Genomic DNA, 21,363 nt, shown 5'->3' with positions numbered 1-21,363 from the left:
TTGATCCCACCTCGGTTTCAGGTTTCCCCTCCAGGGTCACCCTTTCCTCTCGAGCTCTCTGGGCCCATCTTGAGGCTTCGTGCTTAGGCGATCCTGTAGTGCTGTCTCTCCTGGCACAGGGCTTGTCTTTCTTTCCCTGCCTCCTATATCAGTCTCTGCTGTTCTCTCTTTTCCCAATTTCAGCTGAAAGCTGTCACACAAATGACTCATCTCTCTCCAGGGCCTCAGCTGTTTGAGCCTTTGCCTTTCTGCCACATGAGAGGATCAAAAATGACAGAGTTCTCTCCTCCTGTGTCTGTCTCAGTCAGTCTTTCTATGTTTCTGTTTATATCAGACCCAGCAAGTAGACAGAGACCCAACTTAAGTTACGCCTTACTGATGTAGCCCAATCAAAAGCCCTAAATGGGTCTTATCAAGTAATCTAAACAAAGTCCCCTCAGCTGAATTTAAAGCAATCAAAAGGTATCACAGCCAAAGGAAGAGATTAGTGTATATAGTCTTTCTCATTTGGGGATTCATAAAATAATCTCAAACTGCCACATCCCTCAACATTAGAGTGCTTAGAAAATGAAGCCAAAACATACTTATACAAGAAAATAAACCTCAACCTATATTTCACACCTCATACAAAAATTAACTAAAAAAGAGTCATAGACCTAAATGTAAAACCTACAAAATATAAAAGTTCTAGAATAAAACATAGGGGGATATTTTTAAATTATGGGATAGGCAAGAAAAAGCATGAATTGATAAATTAGACTTTATCAAAATTAAAACTTTTGTTTTTTGAAACACACCATTAAAAAAATAAAATGACAGGCCACAGACTGACAGAAAATATTTGCAAAACATATACAGGACAAATGACTTGCCTCTAGAATACATAAAGAATCATCAAAACTCAAAGATAAGAAAACAAACATCTTAATTGTAAAAAAAAAAAAGCAAAAGATTTGAACAGGTACTTTGTTAAAGAAGGATAAGGATGGTAAATCAGTACATGAAAAAATATTCAGTATTTAGTCACTAGGGAAATGCAAATTAAAACCATGATGAGATACCATTAAGCATCTATTAGAATGGCTTTAAAAAACTGACAATACCAAGGGTTGCAAAGGATGTGAAGCAAGGAAATCTCATACATTGCTAGTAGGAATGCAAAATGGTTCACCCACTTTGGAAAATGCTTTTCTGGTTTCTTATAAAATTTAACATCTACCTACCATATGATGCAGTGATCTCAGCCCTACTATTCACCCAAGGGAAATGAAAACATGTGACCACATAAAGGCTAAAGGTTTATAGCAGCCGTTTTCATAATAGCATAAAACTGGAAACAACCCCAAAGACCATCAACTAGTGAATAGTTAAACAAACTGTGGTCCATCTATCAATGGACTACTAAGCAACAGAAAAAAGAACATACTGCTGATGCATGCAAAACACGGATGGCTCTTAAAAGCACTATGCTAAGTGAAAGAAGACAGACACAAAATAAGACATTTTGAAAAAAAATCAAAACTACAGGGAAAGAAATCAGATCTGAAGTTGCCAGTAGCGGAGGGTGGGAGAAGGAGATTTTCTATAAAGGGATGCAAAGGAACATTTAAGATAGTGGGAATGTTCTATATCTCAATTTTGGTGGTGGTTATATCATATGTTTGTCAAAACTCATCAGAGTGTACACCTAAAAAAGATAAACTTCTGTTTGTAAACTATCCCTCAATAAGCCTGACTAAAAACAAAACAAAGAAACAAAAACAATAAAGGCAAAGTTATCAATCTGCCTATGGGAATATGTGTGGCTTGTCACCTGCTAGTACCAACAGATGTTCTCAATTTCCCTTTCCCTCCTTCACCGTCCTTCCTTCAGTACCTAGTAAGACTCAGGGTATGGGAGAAGCACTAGAGATGACTCATGAAGGTGGGAAACTTGGTACTAGCCCCAGGTAAGCAGCTGATGGGAGCTTGGGCAGGTCATTTAACCTCTCTTAGCCCACTTGGAAAATGAGTTTTTCACTTCCATTCAGGTCTATGATTCTGATTTTTCATCTTAAAAGGAATCCAGGATATCCAGCAAATAGTTTCCAAACCATGAAGACCTAGGAAAATGACAGGGCACTACACCCTCCCATTCTTCAGAGGCCCGTTTTTCTACTTCTAGGTTTGGTAGCAGACCCTCTGGCCTAACAAGCGTAAGCAAGTAGGATCAACCACTCTGTAAGGCCACATGTACCTCTGAACCTTGTGGATGGAGGTCCAGAGACAATAGCTTCCACAACTCCATCTCAGTGTCATTCACACCCTGTTGTCTTTGGAGTTCAGGGAATAAGCCCCTGTACAAATGTCTACTTTGTGTAAGGACATCTAACAAATGTCCTCACAGAAAGTAGCAGGGATAACGCCCTTTGCCTGGCCACAAGGTCCCATGGCAGCCCCGCTCTTCTGCAGTGAGGAAGATGCCCTCCAAGTCAGGCTAAGAACTCAATTTCCGGTGCTAAATATCAGAGCTCAAATCCCCGTCATACCACCTGTTAGTTGTGTGACCTTGATTGAGATATTTAACCTCTCAAAGCCACATTGCTGGATTGATTAAATAAATCCATGTGTGCCAAGTTCTTAGAAGAGTGTAGCAAGCACTTAGTTTAGTTATTTTGCCTAATTTGATTTAATTTGAAAATTGGCAATTCTTGTGGATCATGGTAACTGTAGAATTCATTTGTTAATGTTGAGTTCCAGGGTATTTGTTGTCTTGGCAAGGAGAGGAAGATTGGCTGTGTAGAGCCCAGATTAGACTCAGATTTGAAGCCATGATTTGGTTACTTCTCAAGAACAGAGATGGAGGGGAATTTTCAGGTTGATTTTGAATCCAAGACTTCTCCAACAAAGCTGTACTGGTCAAAAATAGATGTAGGAGTGTGAGGAGACAAGAAGGGCCCCCAGAGAAAACAGGGCCACCCCAGAATGTCTGCAAGATGGTAACATTACCCCCAAAGTACTGCACACATACCATTTCTACTGATGAAACAAGGTTCAAAGAAACTCCCATATGATACTAGCAGGATTTGCTGGGGTCTGGCAAAGATTATAAATTAGCTGGTTGTTGTTCACCTCAGAGGCAAGCTGGGCACATTCAGTTTTCAATCTGGACCAATTTTCCGGATCAAAAACTAGTCTTTCCAAGGGATGTAAATGAGCCCAGGAGGACATTTTCCCCTGAAGTTCATCAAGTAACTGTCATTTTAATCAGAGCAGTTTTCCAGGTTGAAAGTCAGTGTCTGGATAAAATTTAATAAAGTAATGAAAAATTTTAGGCTGAACCTAGTCTAAATATTTCTTCTACCTAAAGTTGAATGAATTTAATATGCCAAAATATTTTAAAGGTAGATTTTCTACTATCAAAATACTATCTATGCTTCAACACAGATGTGCTTCAGATAAAACAAAAGAGGCCAACATGCCCCTGTATGTTCATGATATAAAGATCAGAATGAGATGCTGGATGGGGAACCATATACAGCAAGCTTTTGTGATGTACTTTTTTTTAAAAAAATTCTGCTTAAATAGGTTGAAATCTATCCTAAAAGAACACTCCACACTCCACTTACACTTAAGAATTATAGATATGACTAGGCATTGTTAAAAAATTCTTACTAAATGGCTGTATGTGAATAAACCTGCAGAAAGCAATTTGTCATGATGTGGTTACCTTAAGAAGGAAAGTTAGAAAGAAGCCTTTCACTGAAATCCTTGAAGATGTGCATATGTGTGCACTCAAGAAGAGAACTGATTTAGAATAATATTACCTTGGACGGCCGCTATTATCTCCAAAATAAATTGAAGAGTCTGGAAATGGAATAGCCCATAATTTAATGTGGTGCACATTCTAATAATGACCATAAATTTCAAGGCAGGTAGCAAAATGCAGGTGTTGACAGACACAACTTGAAATGAGGGTATCTCCCAGAGCTGAAAGGCAACAAGTCATTTTTCTAAATGGAGAGATTCTGAACAGTAAAACAATACTTAAGTAGCCATATGGGAATCTGCCAAGATTATTTTCTTTGCCCTCTGATAAATTTTCCCTGGTTTGCCTCTTTCTTATAGAAACATTATTTGTGAAGACAAACTGTGGTTTCTTCGAGGTTTTGCAGACTGCATTCCAATAAAGTTATATTGTTTTCCATTGTTCATAAGATATAATTAATCCCATAAGACAACCTCGCTTACCAAGTAAACTAAGAAAAAACAGATTTTTCAGAATTCTAAATATAGTCCCAGAAAAGAATAAAAAATCAGTATTCAGGAATAACGTTTAGAACTTTGTCGTTTAGAATGTTTTACTTTGAATAATCTAATAACACAGGCCAAATCGAAGTAGACGAAAAACACGAAGGCTTTTACCTAGCAGAACCACAAGTTACTGTGGTTTCAAGTTCTCTCCAATCCTTTGTAACAGCCTAAAACGCACACATCTTTAAATAGCAGAACAAAAGCAGGAGTCCAAAACAGGGTAAAATTAACTCATCGGGCGCTGCTTCATGGGAAAACTGGCTCCCAAAGTGGTAGGGGATCTTAACACCAAATCCCACATGCCTACATAGTGCAGGGGCAGAAACAGAGATGGGCAGAGGGGATTCCAGGCAAGTCTTCAGATACTCAACAGGAAATGGTTGGTCTCTGGACAATGTGAATTCAATAAGCTATTTGGAGACACGGCAGGATCTCTTTGACTCCTCTGCACAGTTGCAATCCTCTGTAACTGAGAGAGCACGATCCGTGGCCCCAACTCTCAGTTCCCTGTGGTCAAATACAGACCCCTCTGCCTCTAATGGATCTGGAAAATAGATCACTCTTTTAACAAATAGATATTTCTGGAGCCGCCTGGGCTGGGGGCGGGGGTGGAGGGGGATTGCCAGGCTCGCGTCTTCTCTCAGCTCCAGCAGACCTGAACCTACCAAAGCCCACGCCGTCCGGGGAGCGAGAGGCAGCGCGTCACCGGCTGCGCGCCCTCAACCAAGTCGCGGCCAGGGGCGCTCCGGGCGTGGCGCCCCCGGGCGGACTAAAGGCTTTACCTGGTTTCCGGAGAGCCGCTGCGAGCGACCCGGAGCCGGATCCGAGGCTGGAGGCCAGGAGCAAGAGCCTGAGCAAGACGCTTCGGATTAAATCCATTTCGCCGCCGGTGCTTGCAAAGTTTCACCAAGTCCCGGGAGCACAAGGGAAGGGCGTCTCCTGGGGGATGTGGGGGACGCGGCCCCCGGTTAACCCCTGACCGGGATCAGGAGGGTGCTGAGGGAGCCGGAACAGGATCGACGGGGGAGTTCGGGGAGGCAGGACCCAGACGCGCGGTCGGTGCGCGGAGTGAGGCCGGCTGCGAGCGGCCGGGCTTTTGGGGGGAAAGGGGGCGGGGGTGGCGAAGAGGGCCGGGCTGGGGAGGGAGGGAGTCTCGACTGGCTTGGGGATGGAATTACAATCGAGTAAGCGAGAGGGGCAGGCACTGAGACAATTTACTGTTCGCCCACCTTGGGAGCAGACGGCCCGCCCCTCACCCCCTCCAGCGACCCCCAGCTGGGCCCTTCTCGGCTGGTGACCTAGATTTGGGGCGGGGCGGGGAGGGGTAGGATCAGCCGGGCGGGGAAATCGACCTCCACCACTTGAGCCGCAGGGCAGGAGAAGGTGCGTGCGGGTCCAGTCCCCTCGACCCCTCGGCTGTGGTCCTGACCCTGAAATCTCGCTGTACCTCCCCTTCCCCTGGCTGACCTTCCCGCCGCACCCCTCCGGGTCGCTCCCACACAGCTTTCCGCTCGCGGGTCCTGAGACTAGCGCTTCGGGGGAGCTAAGGGGATGGGGGAGAGTCTGTAGTTTGCAACTATAGCGGGTTGGGTGAGAGGAAGAGAGGAGAGGCGGGTTGGGACTGGGGCGCTAAGAAGATAAGTGGGATTTAAAGCTCGCAGATGGAGAGCCGAAGCCCGGCCGCTCAGAGGGTGGAGATTAGGACCGGAGCTGGGAGCAGGGGCTCCTCCAGACTGAGGAAGGCAGCTTGAGACCCTCGAGAAGAGATCCAACTCTTGGTTAAGCCTAGCATCCGGACGGAGGAGACAAGGTTGGAAGGAGGCGCCCTCCGGCTGGGTCAGGGGTTGGGGGCCAGGGCGGGGTCTTGATCACCGGCCCCGGGATCGGGGTTCCCCGGTCTGAGGGAGCTGGAAGCTCCTGTCCGCCCCCTGGCCCGAGAAAGGCCCCTTCTCCGGCTTTGCCGCCCCCGGACTCAGTAAAATACACCTTTTTGCCGTTTCTCCGTGGCGCTTCGAGAGGGGAGACCCAGGGATTCCAGTCCCCCTGCACGCTGCTGTTCTGACCTCCAGACCTCCAAACCAGCAAGAGGAGAACGTAGATACAACAAATAAACCAAGAGGGAAACGCAGCCAGTTCCTGGGGAAAGATCAAAGGCCTTGGGAAGTGGCCCACAGAGGGACTCGGTGACCTGGCCGTGGCCGCCCCCGCCCCACCTTGCAGCTTAGCCTGGGCTCCATAACCTCATACATTCCAGAGATGGAAAGGAACGATGTCGTTCTGTCCCATTCCTCAAAAGATTTCTGCTCCACTTTTAGGAATTAAGTTTCCTCTTCCCTAAAGGGTTTGTAAAGAGCCCAACTTGGTTAGAAAAGCTGAGAACACCCTTCCATTTGTCTAGGAGTTTTCAGGTGTGCAGCTTGGCCACAAATAAATTAAAGTCTGCCCCACTTTGACAGTATGGAGAAAATCTTAGCTGCGATGTTAGAACCTATAATTTTACATAGGGCTGGGGCAGAAAAGTTGGGACAGAAGAATTGCCCTCTTTGCTTTCTAAGGTGACCTCAAAGCCAGGCCAGAAGCCAGGCAATGTGACTGACCCTAAGAAAACAATTACAAAATTACAAAGGTCGCAGAGTCAGAGATTCTGGCGGTTATCAGAAACCCTAGAGGTCACGTTGAACCCGACAGCATTGCACGCAGGTCTATCTACTTTTCCTTTCCACATCTTTGACAGGTCATGCCACCAGCACTTTATTCCCGGATGGCAGAGCTCCTGCCCCGCCACCAGTGCAGCAGGTGTTGGGCAGCTTTGTTTATGAGATGGGATTTCTTATGTCAGACCCAAATGTGGCACACAGAACCAAGCAGGTATGACAGTGCAGATACCTCTCATGAGGTTTTTGCTCTTACCCAGTTAAAAATCATTCTCCTTGATACAGAAACTGGAAATAATAATTATTAATTAATTAATAATAAATAATATCCTGGTTAACATTTACGTAACACCTACCACGTACCAGGCCCTGGTTAAAGCACTTTACTAATAACAACTACACAGGTAAGTATTCTCATTAGTATTATCCCCATTTTACAGATGAGAAAACTGAATCATGGTTTAAGGAACTTGCCTAAAGCCAAGCAGCCCTCGAGAGGCAGAGCTGTGATTGAATCTAGGCAGTCTAGTTCCAGATTCCAGGCTCTTAAGGAGACAAAGGGGGTAAAGACACAAGAGCAGACCAAAAATTAGGAGATTGTGTGTTTTATGCCAGGATCTGCTTAGAGTGTATCTTTGTAAAATGAAGGCGCTGCATGAAATAATTGCTAAATTCCAGGTTTGCTTTCTTTTCAATAGCCAAGCTCTTTTGCTCAGAATGTGGCTGTGTGTGTGGAATTGTGTGTGTGTTTGTGTCTGTCCCCCAAAGATGCGTTCAGATCCTTATCCCTGTTACCTGTGAACAGGACCTAATTTATAGGATCTTGGCAGATTTAATAAGTTAAGATGAGTTCATACTGGATTAGGATGGGCCCTAATATAATGACAGAAGTCCTGATGAGAAGAGGGAAATTGGGACATAGACACCGTGGGAGAACACCATGAGCGCTGTGAGACAACCCACACAGACTGGAGTGATGCGGCTCCAGGCCAAGGAATGCCAGGGACTGCCTACATAGAAGCTCGGGAGAGGCCAGAGAGGATCCTCGCCTGGAGCCTTCAGAGAAAGCACAGATCTACCGACACCTTGATTTTGGACATCTAATCTCCAGAACTGTGAAAGAATATATTTCTGGTTTTTTTTTTTTTTTTTTTTAAAGATTTATTTATTTTATTTAATTTCCCCCCCTCCCCCGGTTGTCTGTTCTCTGTGTCTATTTGCTGCGTCTTGTTTCTTTGTCCGCTTCTGTTGTCGGTCAGCGGCATGGGAAGTGTGGGCGGTGCCATTCCTGGGCAGGCTGCACTTTCTTTTCACGCTGGGCGGCTTTTCCTCACGGGCGCACTCCTTGCGCGTGGGGCTCCCCCACGCGGGGGACACCCTTGCGTGGCCCGGCACTCCTTGCGCGCATCAGCGCTGCGCATGGCCAGCTCCACTCGGGTCAAGGAGGCCCGGGGTTTGAACCGCGGACCTCCCATATGGTAGACGGACGCCCTAACCACTGGGCCAAAGTCTGTTTCCCTATTTCTGTTGTTTTAAGCTACCAAGTTTGCAGTTCTCTGTTACACAGCCCTAGGAAACTAATATAGGGCCTTTTACCACATTTTGTTTATCCATTCATCTGCTGATGGACATTTGGGTTGCTTCCACCTTTCACTATTGTAAATCATGCTGCTATGAACATCGGTTTACGAATATCTGTTCAAATTCCTGCTTTCAGTTCTTTGCAGTAATAATATGTTTAACTTTCTAGGGAACCCCAAACTGTTTTCGACAGTGCCTGCACCATTTTACATTGCCACCAATAGTGTACTGAGGTTCTATTTTTCTACATCTTTGCCAGCACTTTTTAAAATTAATTTATTTTTAATGTTACATTAAAAAAATATAAGGTCCACATATACTCCCCACTGCCTCCACCACTTTTTTTCCCCAGCATTTTTAATTTCCTGTTGTTTTTAATAGCTATTCTAGTGAGTGTGAGGTGTATCTCATTATACTTTTTATATATTCTTTTTTTACAGAAAAATCATGCAGAAGATAGAATTCCAATATCCCTCACCCACCCATTATTAACACATTAATGTGGGACATTTGTTACAATTGATGAAAGAATATTGTTATAATTGTATTTTTAACTGTAACCCATGGTTTATATTAGGGTTCACTGTGTTGTACAGTCCTACAGTTTTTTTTTATTTTATTTTATTAATATCTATACAACCTAAAAATTTCACTTCGTGGTTTAAATTTGCATTTCCCTAGTGGCTAATGTTGTTGAGGATCTTTCATTGATATCTTCTTTCAAGAAATGTCTATTCAAGTCCTTTGCCCATTTTTAAATTGGGTTGTTTGCCTTTTTGGTGTTGAGTTGTAGGAATTCTTTGTATATCCTGCATATTAAATCCCATTCTGATGGTGTCTTTTCCCTACCTTAATAATATCATTTGATACACAAAGGTGCTCATTTTGATGAAGTCATATTTATCTTTTTTTCCCCCTTTTTTTGTTCATGTTTTTGGTGTAAAGTCTAAGAATTCATTGCTTACAAGACCTGAAGATATTTCTCTATATTTTCTTTTAAGAGTTTTATGCCTTTGTTATTTTTATGTACTTGATCAATTTTGAGTTAATATTTCTATATGGTGTGAGGTAGGGGTCCGCTTTCATTCTTTTACATGTGGATACCCAGATTTCCCAGCACATTTTGTTAAAGAGACTACTATTTCCCCATTGAGTGGACTTTAGAACTTTGTAAAAAATCAGTTGGTCATAGGCATGTTGGTTTATTTCTGAATTGCCAATTCTATTCCATTGGCCTATATGTCTGCCCTTTTGACACTACCACACTTTTTATTATTGTAGTTTTTTAATAAATTTTGAAATTGGGAAGTTAAGGTTCTTCAGGGAACAGAACTGACAGGGGATATCTGTAAATATTATGAGATTTAATAAAATTGTCTTACCAGACCATGGGAATGCTCAAGTCCAAATTCCATTGGGCAGGCTGCAAGCCAGGAGTTCTGATGAAGGTCCTCAATGAGTGTCCCAGGAGACACTGACTGTGTAAAGTAGAGATGGGAATTCTCTCTCTCTCTTCAGCCCTGAGCTGCTCCAAGGATCTAGCTCCTCAGGGGCCTCTTTCTATGTCTCTGTGCTCTGCTGGTTCCAGACTCTTGGATCTCTCTCAGCCTTTCAGAGCTTCTCTGTCTTCCTGCAGTCCTCACTCTCAAATGTCAGGATCAAAATGGCAGCTTTTGCTAATTGGCAAAATTAGTTCTAATGTAGGAAGAAAGGCAGAACTTGAGAGTGATCAACTTGGATATTTAGCTGAGGAGATTTCCAAGCTAAATGTGGAGGGTGTGGCCTGGCTTCTCTTTGGAGCTTATAGTGAAATGTGAGAGGAAAGAGATAAGCTGAGAACTAAACTACTGAGCACAAAGAAACCAGAAACTGATGATTTGGGAAATTCTGAGCTTCCATAAAACAAGTCCCCAGAGGATAGTGCCTTATGTGAGGCCTTAACTGAACTTGGAAACAACCAACATTTTTGGTAATTGTAAGCAGCATGAACCGCACTCCTGGTACCAATTTCTGCATTAGTTTGCCAAAGGGCTGCCAATGCTAAGTACCAGAAATGAGTACTTTTATAATAGGAATGTTATCAGGAGAAAATCTTATAGTTCCAAGGCCATGAAATGTCCAAATCAAGGCACCTTCAGAACTGTTTTCTCACCAAAGCCAGCTACTGGTGATCCTGGTGTCCAGCCACATGGTGAGGCAAAAGATGATGATCTCTGTTAAGTTCCCTGTCTTCCGCTACTGGGGTCATTGTCCCCTGGAGGCCAGCTGTAGGAAATCAGGCATATGGCTTGTCTCCTTCTGGGCTTCCTCTCACAGGCTCTCAGGGCTTCTCTATCTTCCTGCAGTCCTCTCTCTCAGATGGCAGAATCAAAATGGCAGCTTTCTTTTTTGCGTGTCTTTTTCTCTCTGTGTCTCCCTTTATGAGGCTCCAGTAAGAGGGTGGAGACCTAACCTAAGTCACACCTCACTGATGTAGTCCATTCAAAAGCAATCCAATCAAGTGGTCTAATCAAGGTCTCTTAACTGAATCTAATGCAATCAAAGGACTTCATACCCACAGGAATGGATTACTTCAAAAACATCTCGTTTTGTTTTGTTTTGTTTTGTGTTCACCAAATACAAACTGTCATAGGTATGAGTCTTCTAACTTTGTTCTTTTTAAAGATGATTTTGGCTATTCAAGGTCCCTTAACATCTTAATATTAAGTCTTTCAACCCGTGCACAGAATATCTTTCCTTTCATTTAGGTGTTCTCTAATCTCTTTCAGTAATAATTTGTAATCTTCTGTGTACAAGTCTTTTATGTCCTAGGCTAAATTTATTCCTAGATATTTGATTCTTTTAGTTGCTATTGTAGATGGAATTTTTTATTTCAGTTTCACATTGTTCAGTGCTGATTTCTGCATGTTGATCTTGTACCCCCTACTTTGCCAAATTTATTTATTGGCTCTAGTAGCTTCCTTACAGAATCTTCAGGGATTTCTATTAGAAGATTGTGTCATCTGCAAAAAGGGATAGTTTATTTCTTCTTTTCAAATTTGAATGCTTTTTGTTTCTTATTCTTGACTAAATACTCTGGCTAGAACTTCCAGTATAATGTTGAAAAGCAGTGGTGAAAGTGGGCATCCTTGTCTTGTTCCTGATCTTAGAAGGAAAGCTTTCAGTCTTTCAATTTGCATATGATGTTAGCTGTGGGTTTTTCATGAAAGTCCTTTATCATGTTGAGGAAGTTACCTTCTATTCCTAGTTTCTGAGTGTTTTTTTTAATCAAGAAAGGTGCTGGATTTTATCAAACATCTTTTCTGTGAATGACCATGACGAATTTTCCTTCATTCTATTAATGTAGTATATTACATTGATTGGTTCTTATGTTAAACTACCCTTGAATTACTGGGATAAATTCCACTTGGTCATGGTGTATGATCCTTTTCATGTGTAATTGGATTTGGATTGCTAGTATTTGGTTGAGGGCATTTGCATCTATGTTCATAGGGACTACTGGTATGTAATTTTCTTTCTTGTGCTAGCTTTTTCTGGCTTTGGTATTGTTAGCCTCACAGAATGATTAAGAAGACTTCTCTTCAATATTTCAGAAGAGGTTGAGAAGGACTGTTGTTAATTCTTCTTTAACTGTTAGGTAAAATTCACCAATGAAGTCATTTGGCCCTGTACTTCACTTTCTTGAGAGGCTTATGATTATTGGTTCAATCTCTTTACTTGTTATTGGCCTGTTGAGATTTTCTATTTATTCTTGAGTTAGTTTAGGTATTTTGTGTGTTTCTAGGAATTTGTCCATTTCATTCAGGTTATCTACTTTCTTGGCATTTGTTTTAGTTTGTTAAAGGATGACAATGGAAAAATATGAGAAATGGGTTGGCTTTTATAGTAGAAATTTGTTAGGGTAAAATCTTACAGTTCCAAGGCTGTGAAAATGTCCACATTAAAGCATAAATCTGATATGCTTAAGAACATAATTTTCTGGGATCCACAAAAGTCTCAAACCGGACAGCATACAGTTGTCATGGTATGTTCTTATATCAATTTTTATTTCTGTAAGATCAGTAGTAATGGCTGCCTTTCATTTCTGAGTTTGTTGTTTCCATCTTTTCTTTTTGTCAGTCTAGTTAAAGTTTATCAAATTTATTGATCTTTTCAAAGAAGCAAGTTTTGGTTTTGTTGGGATTCTCTCTCTTGCTTTTTTATTCTGTATTTCATTTATCTCTGCTCCAATCTTTATGATTTATCTCCTTTGGCTCATTTTGGGTTTAGTTTGCTCTTTTTTTTCTAGTTTCCCCAGGTGTGAGTTAGATCTCTGATTTAAGATCTTCTTTTTTAATATAAGCATTTATAGTTATATATTCTCTCTGAGGACTGCCTTTGCTGCATCCCATAATTTTTTTTGAGGTATGAGGGACCGGGGATTGAACCCAGGACCTTGTATATGGGAAGCCAGCACTCAACCACTGAGCCATATTTGCTTCCCTGATTTGGTTTTATCATTTTTTTAACTCGTTTGTTTTCATTTTTTCAGGAGGAACCAAACCTAGGACCTCCCAGTGGGAGGCAGGCATTCAGCTGCTTGAGCCACATCCATTCCCCCATATTTTTCATATGTTATACTTACCTTTTCATTTGTCTAAAGATATTTCCTAATTCCCCTTGTGATTTCTTCTTTAACCCATTGGTTATTTAGGAGGGTATGTTGAATTTCCACAAATTCGTGAATTTTGCAGTGCTCCCTCTGTTATTGATTTCTAACTTCTTTCTAGTGTGTTCAGAAAAGATACTTTGCACAATTTCAGAATTTTTAAATTTATTGAGTCTTGTTTTTTTATCTAATATAGTATATCCTTAAGAATGATCCATGTACACTTGAGAAGAATGTATATTCTGCTGTTACTGGGTGAATTACTATATATCTATTAAGTCTGATTGATTCATAGTATTGCTTAGGTCCTCTATTTCCTTACTGCTCTTCTGTCTAGATGTACTATCCATTATTAAAAGTAGTATACTGGAGTTTCCTACTATTAATATAGAACTGTCTATTTCTCCCTTCAGTTCCATCAATGCTTGCTTCATATATTTTATCAACATATATTTTTTTGATAGTTACATATATGTTTATAAGTATTATAGCTTCATGATGAACTGATCTTTTTTTATCAATAAATAGCAGCCTTCCTTGTCCCTTTTAACAGTTTTGACTTAAAGTCTATTTTGTCTGATATTAGTATAATCACTCCACTTTCTTTTGGTTACTATTTACATGGAATAATTTTTCCATCCTTTCAACTTCAACCTACTTATATCTTTCAGTTTATGGCAAGTCTCTTGTAAATAGTATATAGTTGAGTGTTTTAGTTTGCTAAGAGCTCCCAAAGCAAAAATACCAGAAATGGATTGGTTTTTGTAATGGGAATTTATTAAGGTAAAATCTTACAGTTCTGAGGCTGTGAAAATGCCCAAATTAAGGCTTATTGGAGATGCTGTCTCACCAAAGGTCAGCTACTCTGCTGATCCTGGACTTCTGCCATGTGTCAAGGCAAAATGGTGACCAGACTCTGCTTTTTCCTCCAGGCTCTCTTTCTCCCCAAGTTCAGCTGTGGGTGATCAGGCCTATGGCTTGTCTCTCCTGGAGCTTCATCTTTTCAGCTTCAGGCTGCTCTGCTGATTTCAGCCTCTGCCCTTTCTCTCAGCCTTTTGGGGTTTCTCTGTTTTTCTGTAGCTCTAGGTATTACTGGAGTCCTCTCTCACATGGCAGGGTAAAAGCTTACAGTTCTTTTTCTCTGTGTATCTCAGAATGTTTCTCTAGTTTATATAAGACTCCAGCAAAAGGGATGAGACCCTCCCTGGATCATGCATCATTGAAGTACTCCAACCAAGGGCCTGCAACTGAATTCAAGCCAATCAAAGTGTCCCACGTTCACAGGAATGGATTGGCTCTAAGAACATGATCTTTTCTGGGATTCACAAAAGCATCAAACTGTTACATTGGGTCATGCTTTTTTTTAATCCATTCTGCAGATCTCTGCTTATTTACTGGATAGTTTAACTCATTTACATTTAAAGTAACTCTGATACTGCAGGAAATACTTCTGCCCTTTTGCTCTTTGGTTTTTGTAAGTTTTAGACCCTTTTTGTCCCCCAAATCTTCCATTACTGCTTTTCTGTATTTAGTGATCTTTTCTAAGTGAATCCTTTAATACATTCTCAGATCCTTCAGTTCATATTATTCAGGTATTTTCTTTGTGGTTTCCATGGAGCTTAAATTTAACATTCTAAATCTACAATAGTCTCATTTGATTTGATACCAACTTAATTTCAATAGCACACATAAACCTTGCTTTATCACACTTTTTAAATTGTGCTTTATAGATCATGTATTTTTAACAACTTGCAGGTTTATGACAACCCTGCACTGAGCAAGTCTATCAACACCATTTTAACAACAGCATGTGTTCACTTTGTATCTCTGTGTCATATTTTAATTAAAGTATATACTTTTTTAAAAATACATAATGCTATTCCACACTTAATAGATTAAAATATAGTATAAATATAACTTTTATATCACTGGGAAACCAAAAAATTTGTATGACTCTTTTTATTATGATATTCATTTTTTTGTGGTGGTCTGGAACTGAACCTGCAATACATTGGAGGTATGCTTATATATCCCAGTCACCCACCTTTATGTTACTGTTATCACAAGTTACATATTTATATAAGTTCAACATCATAGACTTAGCATTACTTTTTATGCTTTTGCATTTTAGATGCTGTAAGAAGTAAAAAGTGGAGTAACAAATCAAAAATACAATAAAACTGGAATTTATCTTTACCCATATTGTTGCCTTTACTGAAGACCTTTATTTATTCATGCCTATTTGCTCTTATTGTCTACTGTCTTTTCCTTTCAACCTGTACAACTCCCTTTAGCATTTCTTGTAGAGTAGGTCTCAGGATGACAATTCCCTCAGCTTTTGTTTATCTGGGAATGTCTTAATCTTGCTCTTACTTTTTTTTTTTTTTTTAAGATTTATTTATTTATCCCACACACACACTGTTTGCACTTGCTCTCTGCTGTGTCCATTCACTATGTGCTCATCTTCTCTTTAGTAGGCACTGGGAACCGAACTTGGGACTTCCCAGGTGGAAAAGAGGTGTTCAATTGCCTGAGCCACCTCATCTCCCTGCTTTGTTGATCTCTCATTGTCTTTCCTTTTTGTGTCTCCTTGTTGCATTATCTTGTTGTGTCAGCTCACTGTCTTGCTCTTCTTTTCCAGTGGGCACCAGGAATTGAACCAGGACCTCCCACGTGATAGGAGGAGCTCAATCACTTGAGCCACATGTGCTTCCCTCACTTTTACTTTTGAAAGAGTTTTGCCAGATATAAAATTATATGTTGACATATTTGTCCTTTTAGCACTGTAAATGTTAACCCACATTTTCTTGCTTTCAAGGTTTTGATAAGAAGTCAGCATTTAATTTTACTGGGCCTTCCTTGTCTATGATGCTTTGCTTCTTTCTTGTGACTTTCAAGAGTCACTCTTTGCCTTTAGCATTTGACAGTTTGATTATATATATGTCTAGCCATGGGTCTATTTGAGTTTTTCCTGTTCACTGGGCTTCTTGGATGTGTATATTCATATGTTTTGTTAAGTTTGGGTAGTTTTAGGCCATTATTTTTTTAATGGCTACCTGAAATTCTCTCTCTCTCTCTTTTTTTTTTAAGAGTTTCCAGAGATTCAACCCAGGACCTTGTGTGTGTGAAGCAGGTGCTCAACCACTGAGTTATACCTGTGCTGCTATATTTTTTTGAAAAACAGTTTTATTGAAATATACCCACATACCATACAATTCACCCAAAGTGTACAATCAATGGCTTTTTACTGTAATCAGAGTTGTACTTTCACCACCACAATCAATCTTAGAACATTTTCATTACTCCAAAAAGTAAAAACTCCATACCTCTTAGCAGTCACCTCTCAATCCTTCTATCCTTCCCCAATTCTACATAACAACTAATATAATTTTGTCTCTATAAACTCATTTATATTTACATTTTACTTAAATGGAATCATGTTTTGTAATTTGTGTCTGGTTTCTTTTCATGAGGACTTCCAAAATCACTGAATCCTGAGACCACCTCACTTCATGAAATCTGCTTGTTATCAATCTAGGGCATATGTTAGACAAAACTTACTCCCTTTCTTTCCTATTTTTCCCCCAAGGTTTCCTTTACTTCCAGTTTGGCGACCAGTTCATGACACTTGTAAATCTGACTAAAGAAGAATGGAGTATTTGATTCTGCTTTGCCTTTCACTCTTTTCTTGTCTTCTGGGAGGAGGGGAACTAAAGAGGGCAAAGAGAATGTGAATGTTTGATTTTTTTAAAGTCTGTTTAAATTCACTTGAGATCTAAACTCAATTAATAAGGTCACCAGCAGATGAGAAACCTGCCTACTTTTTTCAATATTATGGAAGAGTAGTGTGACCTTTACTCCATGGAATGGATTTGGAAGGTCGTTAGAAGAAAGTAAGGGTAAAGTTACCAATTACAGAATTCTAGAAATACCCTAAATGAGAATGAGAAAAAAGCATAGCAGCAAAGGATTATCTTTAGATTCTATTTATTTTCTAATAGGTTATATGTACATATAAAATTTTGCATTGTGCATCAAGAAGATTAAAGACTGAAAAATTTTATTCTCTTCACCTCTGCCCTTCAGAAGTAATCCATTTCCTGTGTATCCTAGAGCTATTCAATGAAAATACAAATATAAATATAGGTAAGTAGGTAGGTAGATAGATAGGTAGACAGATAGATAGATAGATTGATAAGGTTATTAATACAAACAAGAACATTCTTTTCACATCTTTTACACAAAGATCCTTCCAAATCAACAGATACAGATCACTGCCCTCTTTTTAACTGCTGAATAATATTCTATTTTGATGTATTAATTTATTGGTTCTTCTGTTATTTACAATTTTATTCTAATCAACACTGCAGTGAATGACCTTGAATGTATAACAGGTTGCACAAAATTAACGTAGGATACATTTCTAGACTAGGTTTTGTTCAATCAAAGGGCAAATGGATTTTCAATTTTGATAATTAGGCCAAATATCCTCTCAGGGAAGTTGCACTTATTTATACTCCCACACACAATATACAAGCATGACTATTTACATAAACAGTCACCAACAGAGTGTTAAGTATATATTTTTGTAGAAGGATGAAGTGTGTTCAAACCTTTCATTCACTTTTAATTAAAATACAGGGAAAATTAGATCAGCAAAGAAGTAAACACGTTCCCGATCTCCAGTATGAAACAAACATTAAGATTTGATTCTCTTATGTGTAAGCCTCTGTACTAAAGTCAGAAAAAATTAAAATATTTTAAAAAGCAAGAAAAAAATAAAAGAAAACCAAACAGCGTTCACTGGACTCAAGAAGACTACAATTTCCTGGGAGCAAAAGACATCTGTGGGCAGCAGACTTGGCCCAGTGGTTAGGGCCTCTGTCTACCACATGGGAGGTCCACGGTTCAAACCCCGGGCCTCCTTGACCCGGGTGCAGCTGGCCCATGCGCAGTGCTGATGCACGCAAGGAGTGCCCTGCCACGCAGGGGTGTCCCCCACGTAGGGGAGCCCCACGCTCAGGGAGTGCGCTCTGTAAGGAGAGCCACCCAGCGCAAAAAGAAAAGTGCAGCCTGCCCAGGAATGGTGCCGCACACACAGAGAGCTGACACAACAAGATGACACAACAAAAAGAAACACAGATTCCCATGCCACTGACAACAACAAAAGTGGACAAAGAAAGACGCAGCAAATAGACACACAGAACAGACGACCGGGGTGGGGGAGGGAAGGGGAGAGAAATAAATAAATAAAATACATTAAAAAAAAAAAAAGACATTTGCACAATCATTCCATAAAGCACAACAAAGAAAGCACTAAACAAGAGTGCAAACATCACACTGTTTGCTGTTGACATATTGAGAAAGATGTCTGATGGAGAAATTGGCCACCCTGTCACAATGACCCTAAATGACAAATGATGACATATATGATAATATACCATAAAATATATAGCCATAAACCTCACTAATGTTTAAGTCATGCTTATATACATAATAACAGTCACCAGGAGTAAAATTGGGGTTACCAGAGTAAATTATCTGGTATTCTGAACTCTGCATGCTTTCCATACATCCCAACTTCTTCTTCTGCATACATTGCTAGCAGCACTGATTAGAAATGACTGGGGAATCGAGTTGGGCAACCTCATGAAAACCCGCCTTTTATTTTAATGCAAACTTTTAAATGAAGTATAAAAAAACATAAATCCTTAGTATATAATTCAATGGTTTTCACAAAATGAATACACCCATGTAGTTAGCACCATGATCAATAAATAGAATAATGTTAGAACTCTAAAAGTCCTTTTTTTACTCCTTCAAATCATAACATACCCCCAACCAAATGAGTAACCATTTTCTTGGCTTCTAATGCCTTGAGTAGTTTTGCCTAGGTTTGAATTTTCAATAAATGGAATCAAGCAATAACGTAAGCGGTTATGTCTTGCTGCTCTTAGTATTATGTTTGTGAAATTCATCCATACTGTTGTGTGGTTATTCACTTTGATTACTCTATAGCATTCCATTTTATAAATATATCACAATTTGTTTATCCATTGTACTACTGATGAACATTTGCATTATTTCCAGTTTGATTATGTTTGACTTTTTCATTTTAGACATTTTGGTGAACACTAAGTAGTATCAAATTATAGTTTCAATTTGTATTTCTTTGATAACGAATGGTGTTGAGCACCATTTATTTATTATCTATTGAATATCTTATTTTGCAAAGTCCTTTTTCATGTTTTTTACCCTTCTTTCCACCGAGTTGTCTACCTATTTCTCATTGATCTGTAGTTCTTTCTGTATTCTAAATAAAATCATATATGAGTTTTTATTTTTGGATATTTGTATTGAAAATATGTTTCCCTACTCTGCGACTTGCCTTTTAACTCTTTTAATGATGACTTTTAGTGAACAGAAGCCCTATTTTATATCGATCGATTTTTTAAACTTAAGGTTAGCATTTTTTATATCATGTCTAGGTGGAATGCTTGGTGGAAAAATGGAAGGGACTGAGAAACAAGAGAAGAAATAAGATCCTCAAAATCTTAGGACAAGGAAAGAATGAAGAGTTTAAGACAAGCACTCCCAAAGTGAAGGTGTTATGATCCTGTTTATAGATAGCGGATTTAATATGCCTGGAAGAGCAAGGAACTACCATCTTCCTGAAAATATAGGAAGACAGGAGCATCCGCGTCTATAAGATGACGGCGATTCTCCAGGTTAGTTGTGATCACCAGTCACCCTTGAATTACCACAACTAAATGAGGGCGTCCTTCAGAGGTCGCAGGCAATCATGCACGGAACCAATCTATTTAGAAAGTCTCTATTTCGAAATCCAGGGTTTGGTTGTGACCCCGGAGGACTAAGGGTCAGGACGCCCTAACTTCCAGACCTGGCAGCGGGAGTCAATCGATCTCTTATTTTTCTTATAAAACAAGGTGCTGAATAAGATGATTTCTCAGTTTGTCCGAGAGCACATGATCTTGGCTTCCACAAATGAGCTACTTTGCTTTTCCTGGGACAGGCGGCTGTCACTAGCTAAAAAGATCTTGTGAAAATTTTTTTTCTCAGGAAACCTTGAGGCTGGAAAACAACAGTGCCTTGTCAGTAAGTAAATAAACACGTAAGCAAGACGAAACAAAACGCTGCATTTCATACATGTACAACCACACAAAAACGGCCCGGCCAAAGCATTTCCTTGCCTCTGCAAGGGCTGTAGGAAGCAGACTCACAGTTTCCAAGCAGCTTGTATCCAGTCCACCCAGTCAAAGGAAATGCGGAGGCGCGAGAAGGGAGGGGCAGAGGAAGCAGGGAGTGCTGGCTCCCTCTGGCTTATACAGCAACGGTGTAAATAAATGTGGATTTTTAAAATACATATGCCAAGAGAAAACCTGTGGCGAGAAACGAAAGGGCAGTTTTTCAGTCCGGGTTTGATCATATTTTTATTGGTGTATTTTTTTCAGGGAAGAGTAGAGGAGGCTAAGGAAGGAAGAGAATGTGACAGTATCCTCTGATTAGGGTGTGTCACCAAAAGGAAGGTGTCAAGGAGGTGAAAAATAGGGGGACAACTGGAGACTCAGCCCCGAGGTTGGGGTTTATGAGAGGAAAAAGTTCAAGCAAGAGAAGCTGTTTGGCACATCAGGGTGGCAGTGCTGGTGGGAGGAAGGAGAATAGGACAGCTTCAAAGGAAATTCCTTATCCCAAAAGTAGGAGGCAATGACTTAGAGTCATGTTTTTTGAGTTATGAAGACAGATCAACAGTAGTACAACACTTAAGGATGAGAAATTAGCTTCAGTTTTTCCCGTACAAGGGAATGGTAACTCCTTCTTGAAAGAGTTTGCCCATCAGATGGGATACCCCGGGCCCTACCATACTTGGCACTTACTCCGTGTTGGCTTTATTTAATTCCATCACAGAGACAGCAGGACCAATTGTGATCTTTGTCTTCTCTATAGAATTAAATTCCAGAAGCACTAATGGGTTATTGCTAGGATGGCAAAGAAGACTTGAGGCCAAAGATGAAGTGATTCAGATACTTTAAACTAGAACTAGAAGTAGTGGAAAATCAAGGTTTGTATCTTGGAACAATGAAAAATATATCTTCAAAGATAACGAAATACTAGACAGGAATTCTTCTAGGTAGGAATAATGGGCAAGGTGTCAAAATAAATGAAAAT

The 21,363-nt window shown here is 40.2% G+C and overlaps 1 protein-coding gene across 3 annotated transcripts in view; it reads right to left on the bottom strand.

Annotated features, from left to right (window-relative positions):
- Window positions 1-5,481, bottom strand: part of EGFLAM (EGF like, fibronectin type III and laminin G domains) — a 193,417-nt gene extending 187,936 nt beyond the window's left edge. For 2 of the 3 annotated variants that reach the window (XM_058308041.2, XM_058308048.2), the window contains exon 1: window positions 5,076-5,383. In XM_058308041.2, the coding sequence (XP_058164024.1) occupies window positions 5,076-5,172 (97 nt within the window). In that variant the 5' untranslated portion in view covers window positions 5,173-5,383. Of the gene's footprint in view, window positions 1-5,075 lie in introns of all 3 variants that reach the window. The other variant, XM_058308035.2, reaches the window with a different exon arrangement.
- Between the last annotated feature and the right edge of the window lie 15,882 nt (window positions 5,482-21,363).

This window comes from Dasypus novemcinctus, chromosome 2, assembly GCF_030445035.2.
Source record: "Dasypus novemcinctus isolate mDasNov1 chromosome 2, mDasNov1.1.hap2, whole genome shotgun sequence".
Classification (NCBI taxonomy): Eukaryota; Metazoa; Chordata; class Mammalia; order Cingulata; family Dasypodidae; genus Dasypus; species Dasypus novemcinctus.
The sequence above is the reverse complement of the archived record's forward strand: the minus strand, read 5'-3'. Positions and strand labels throughout refer to the sequence as shown.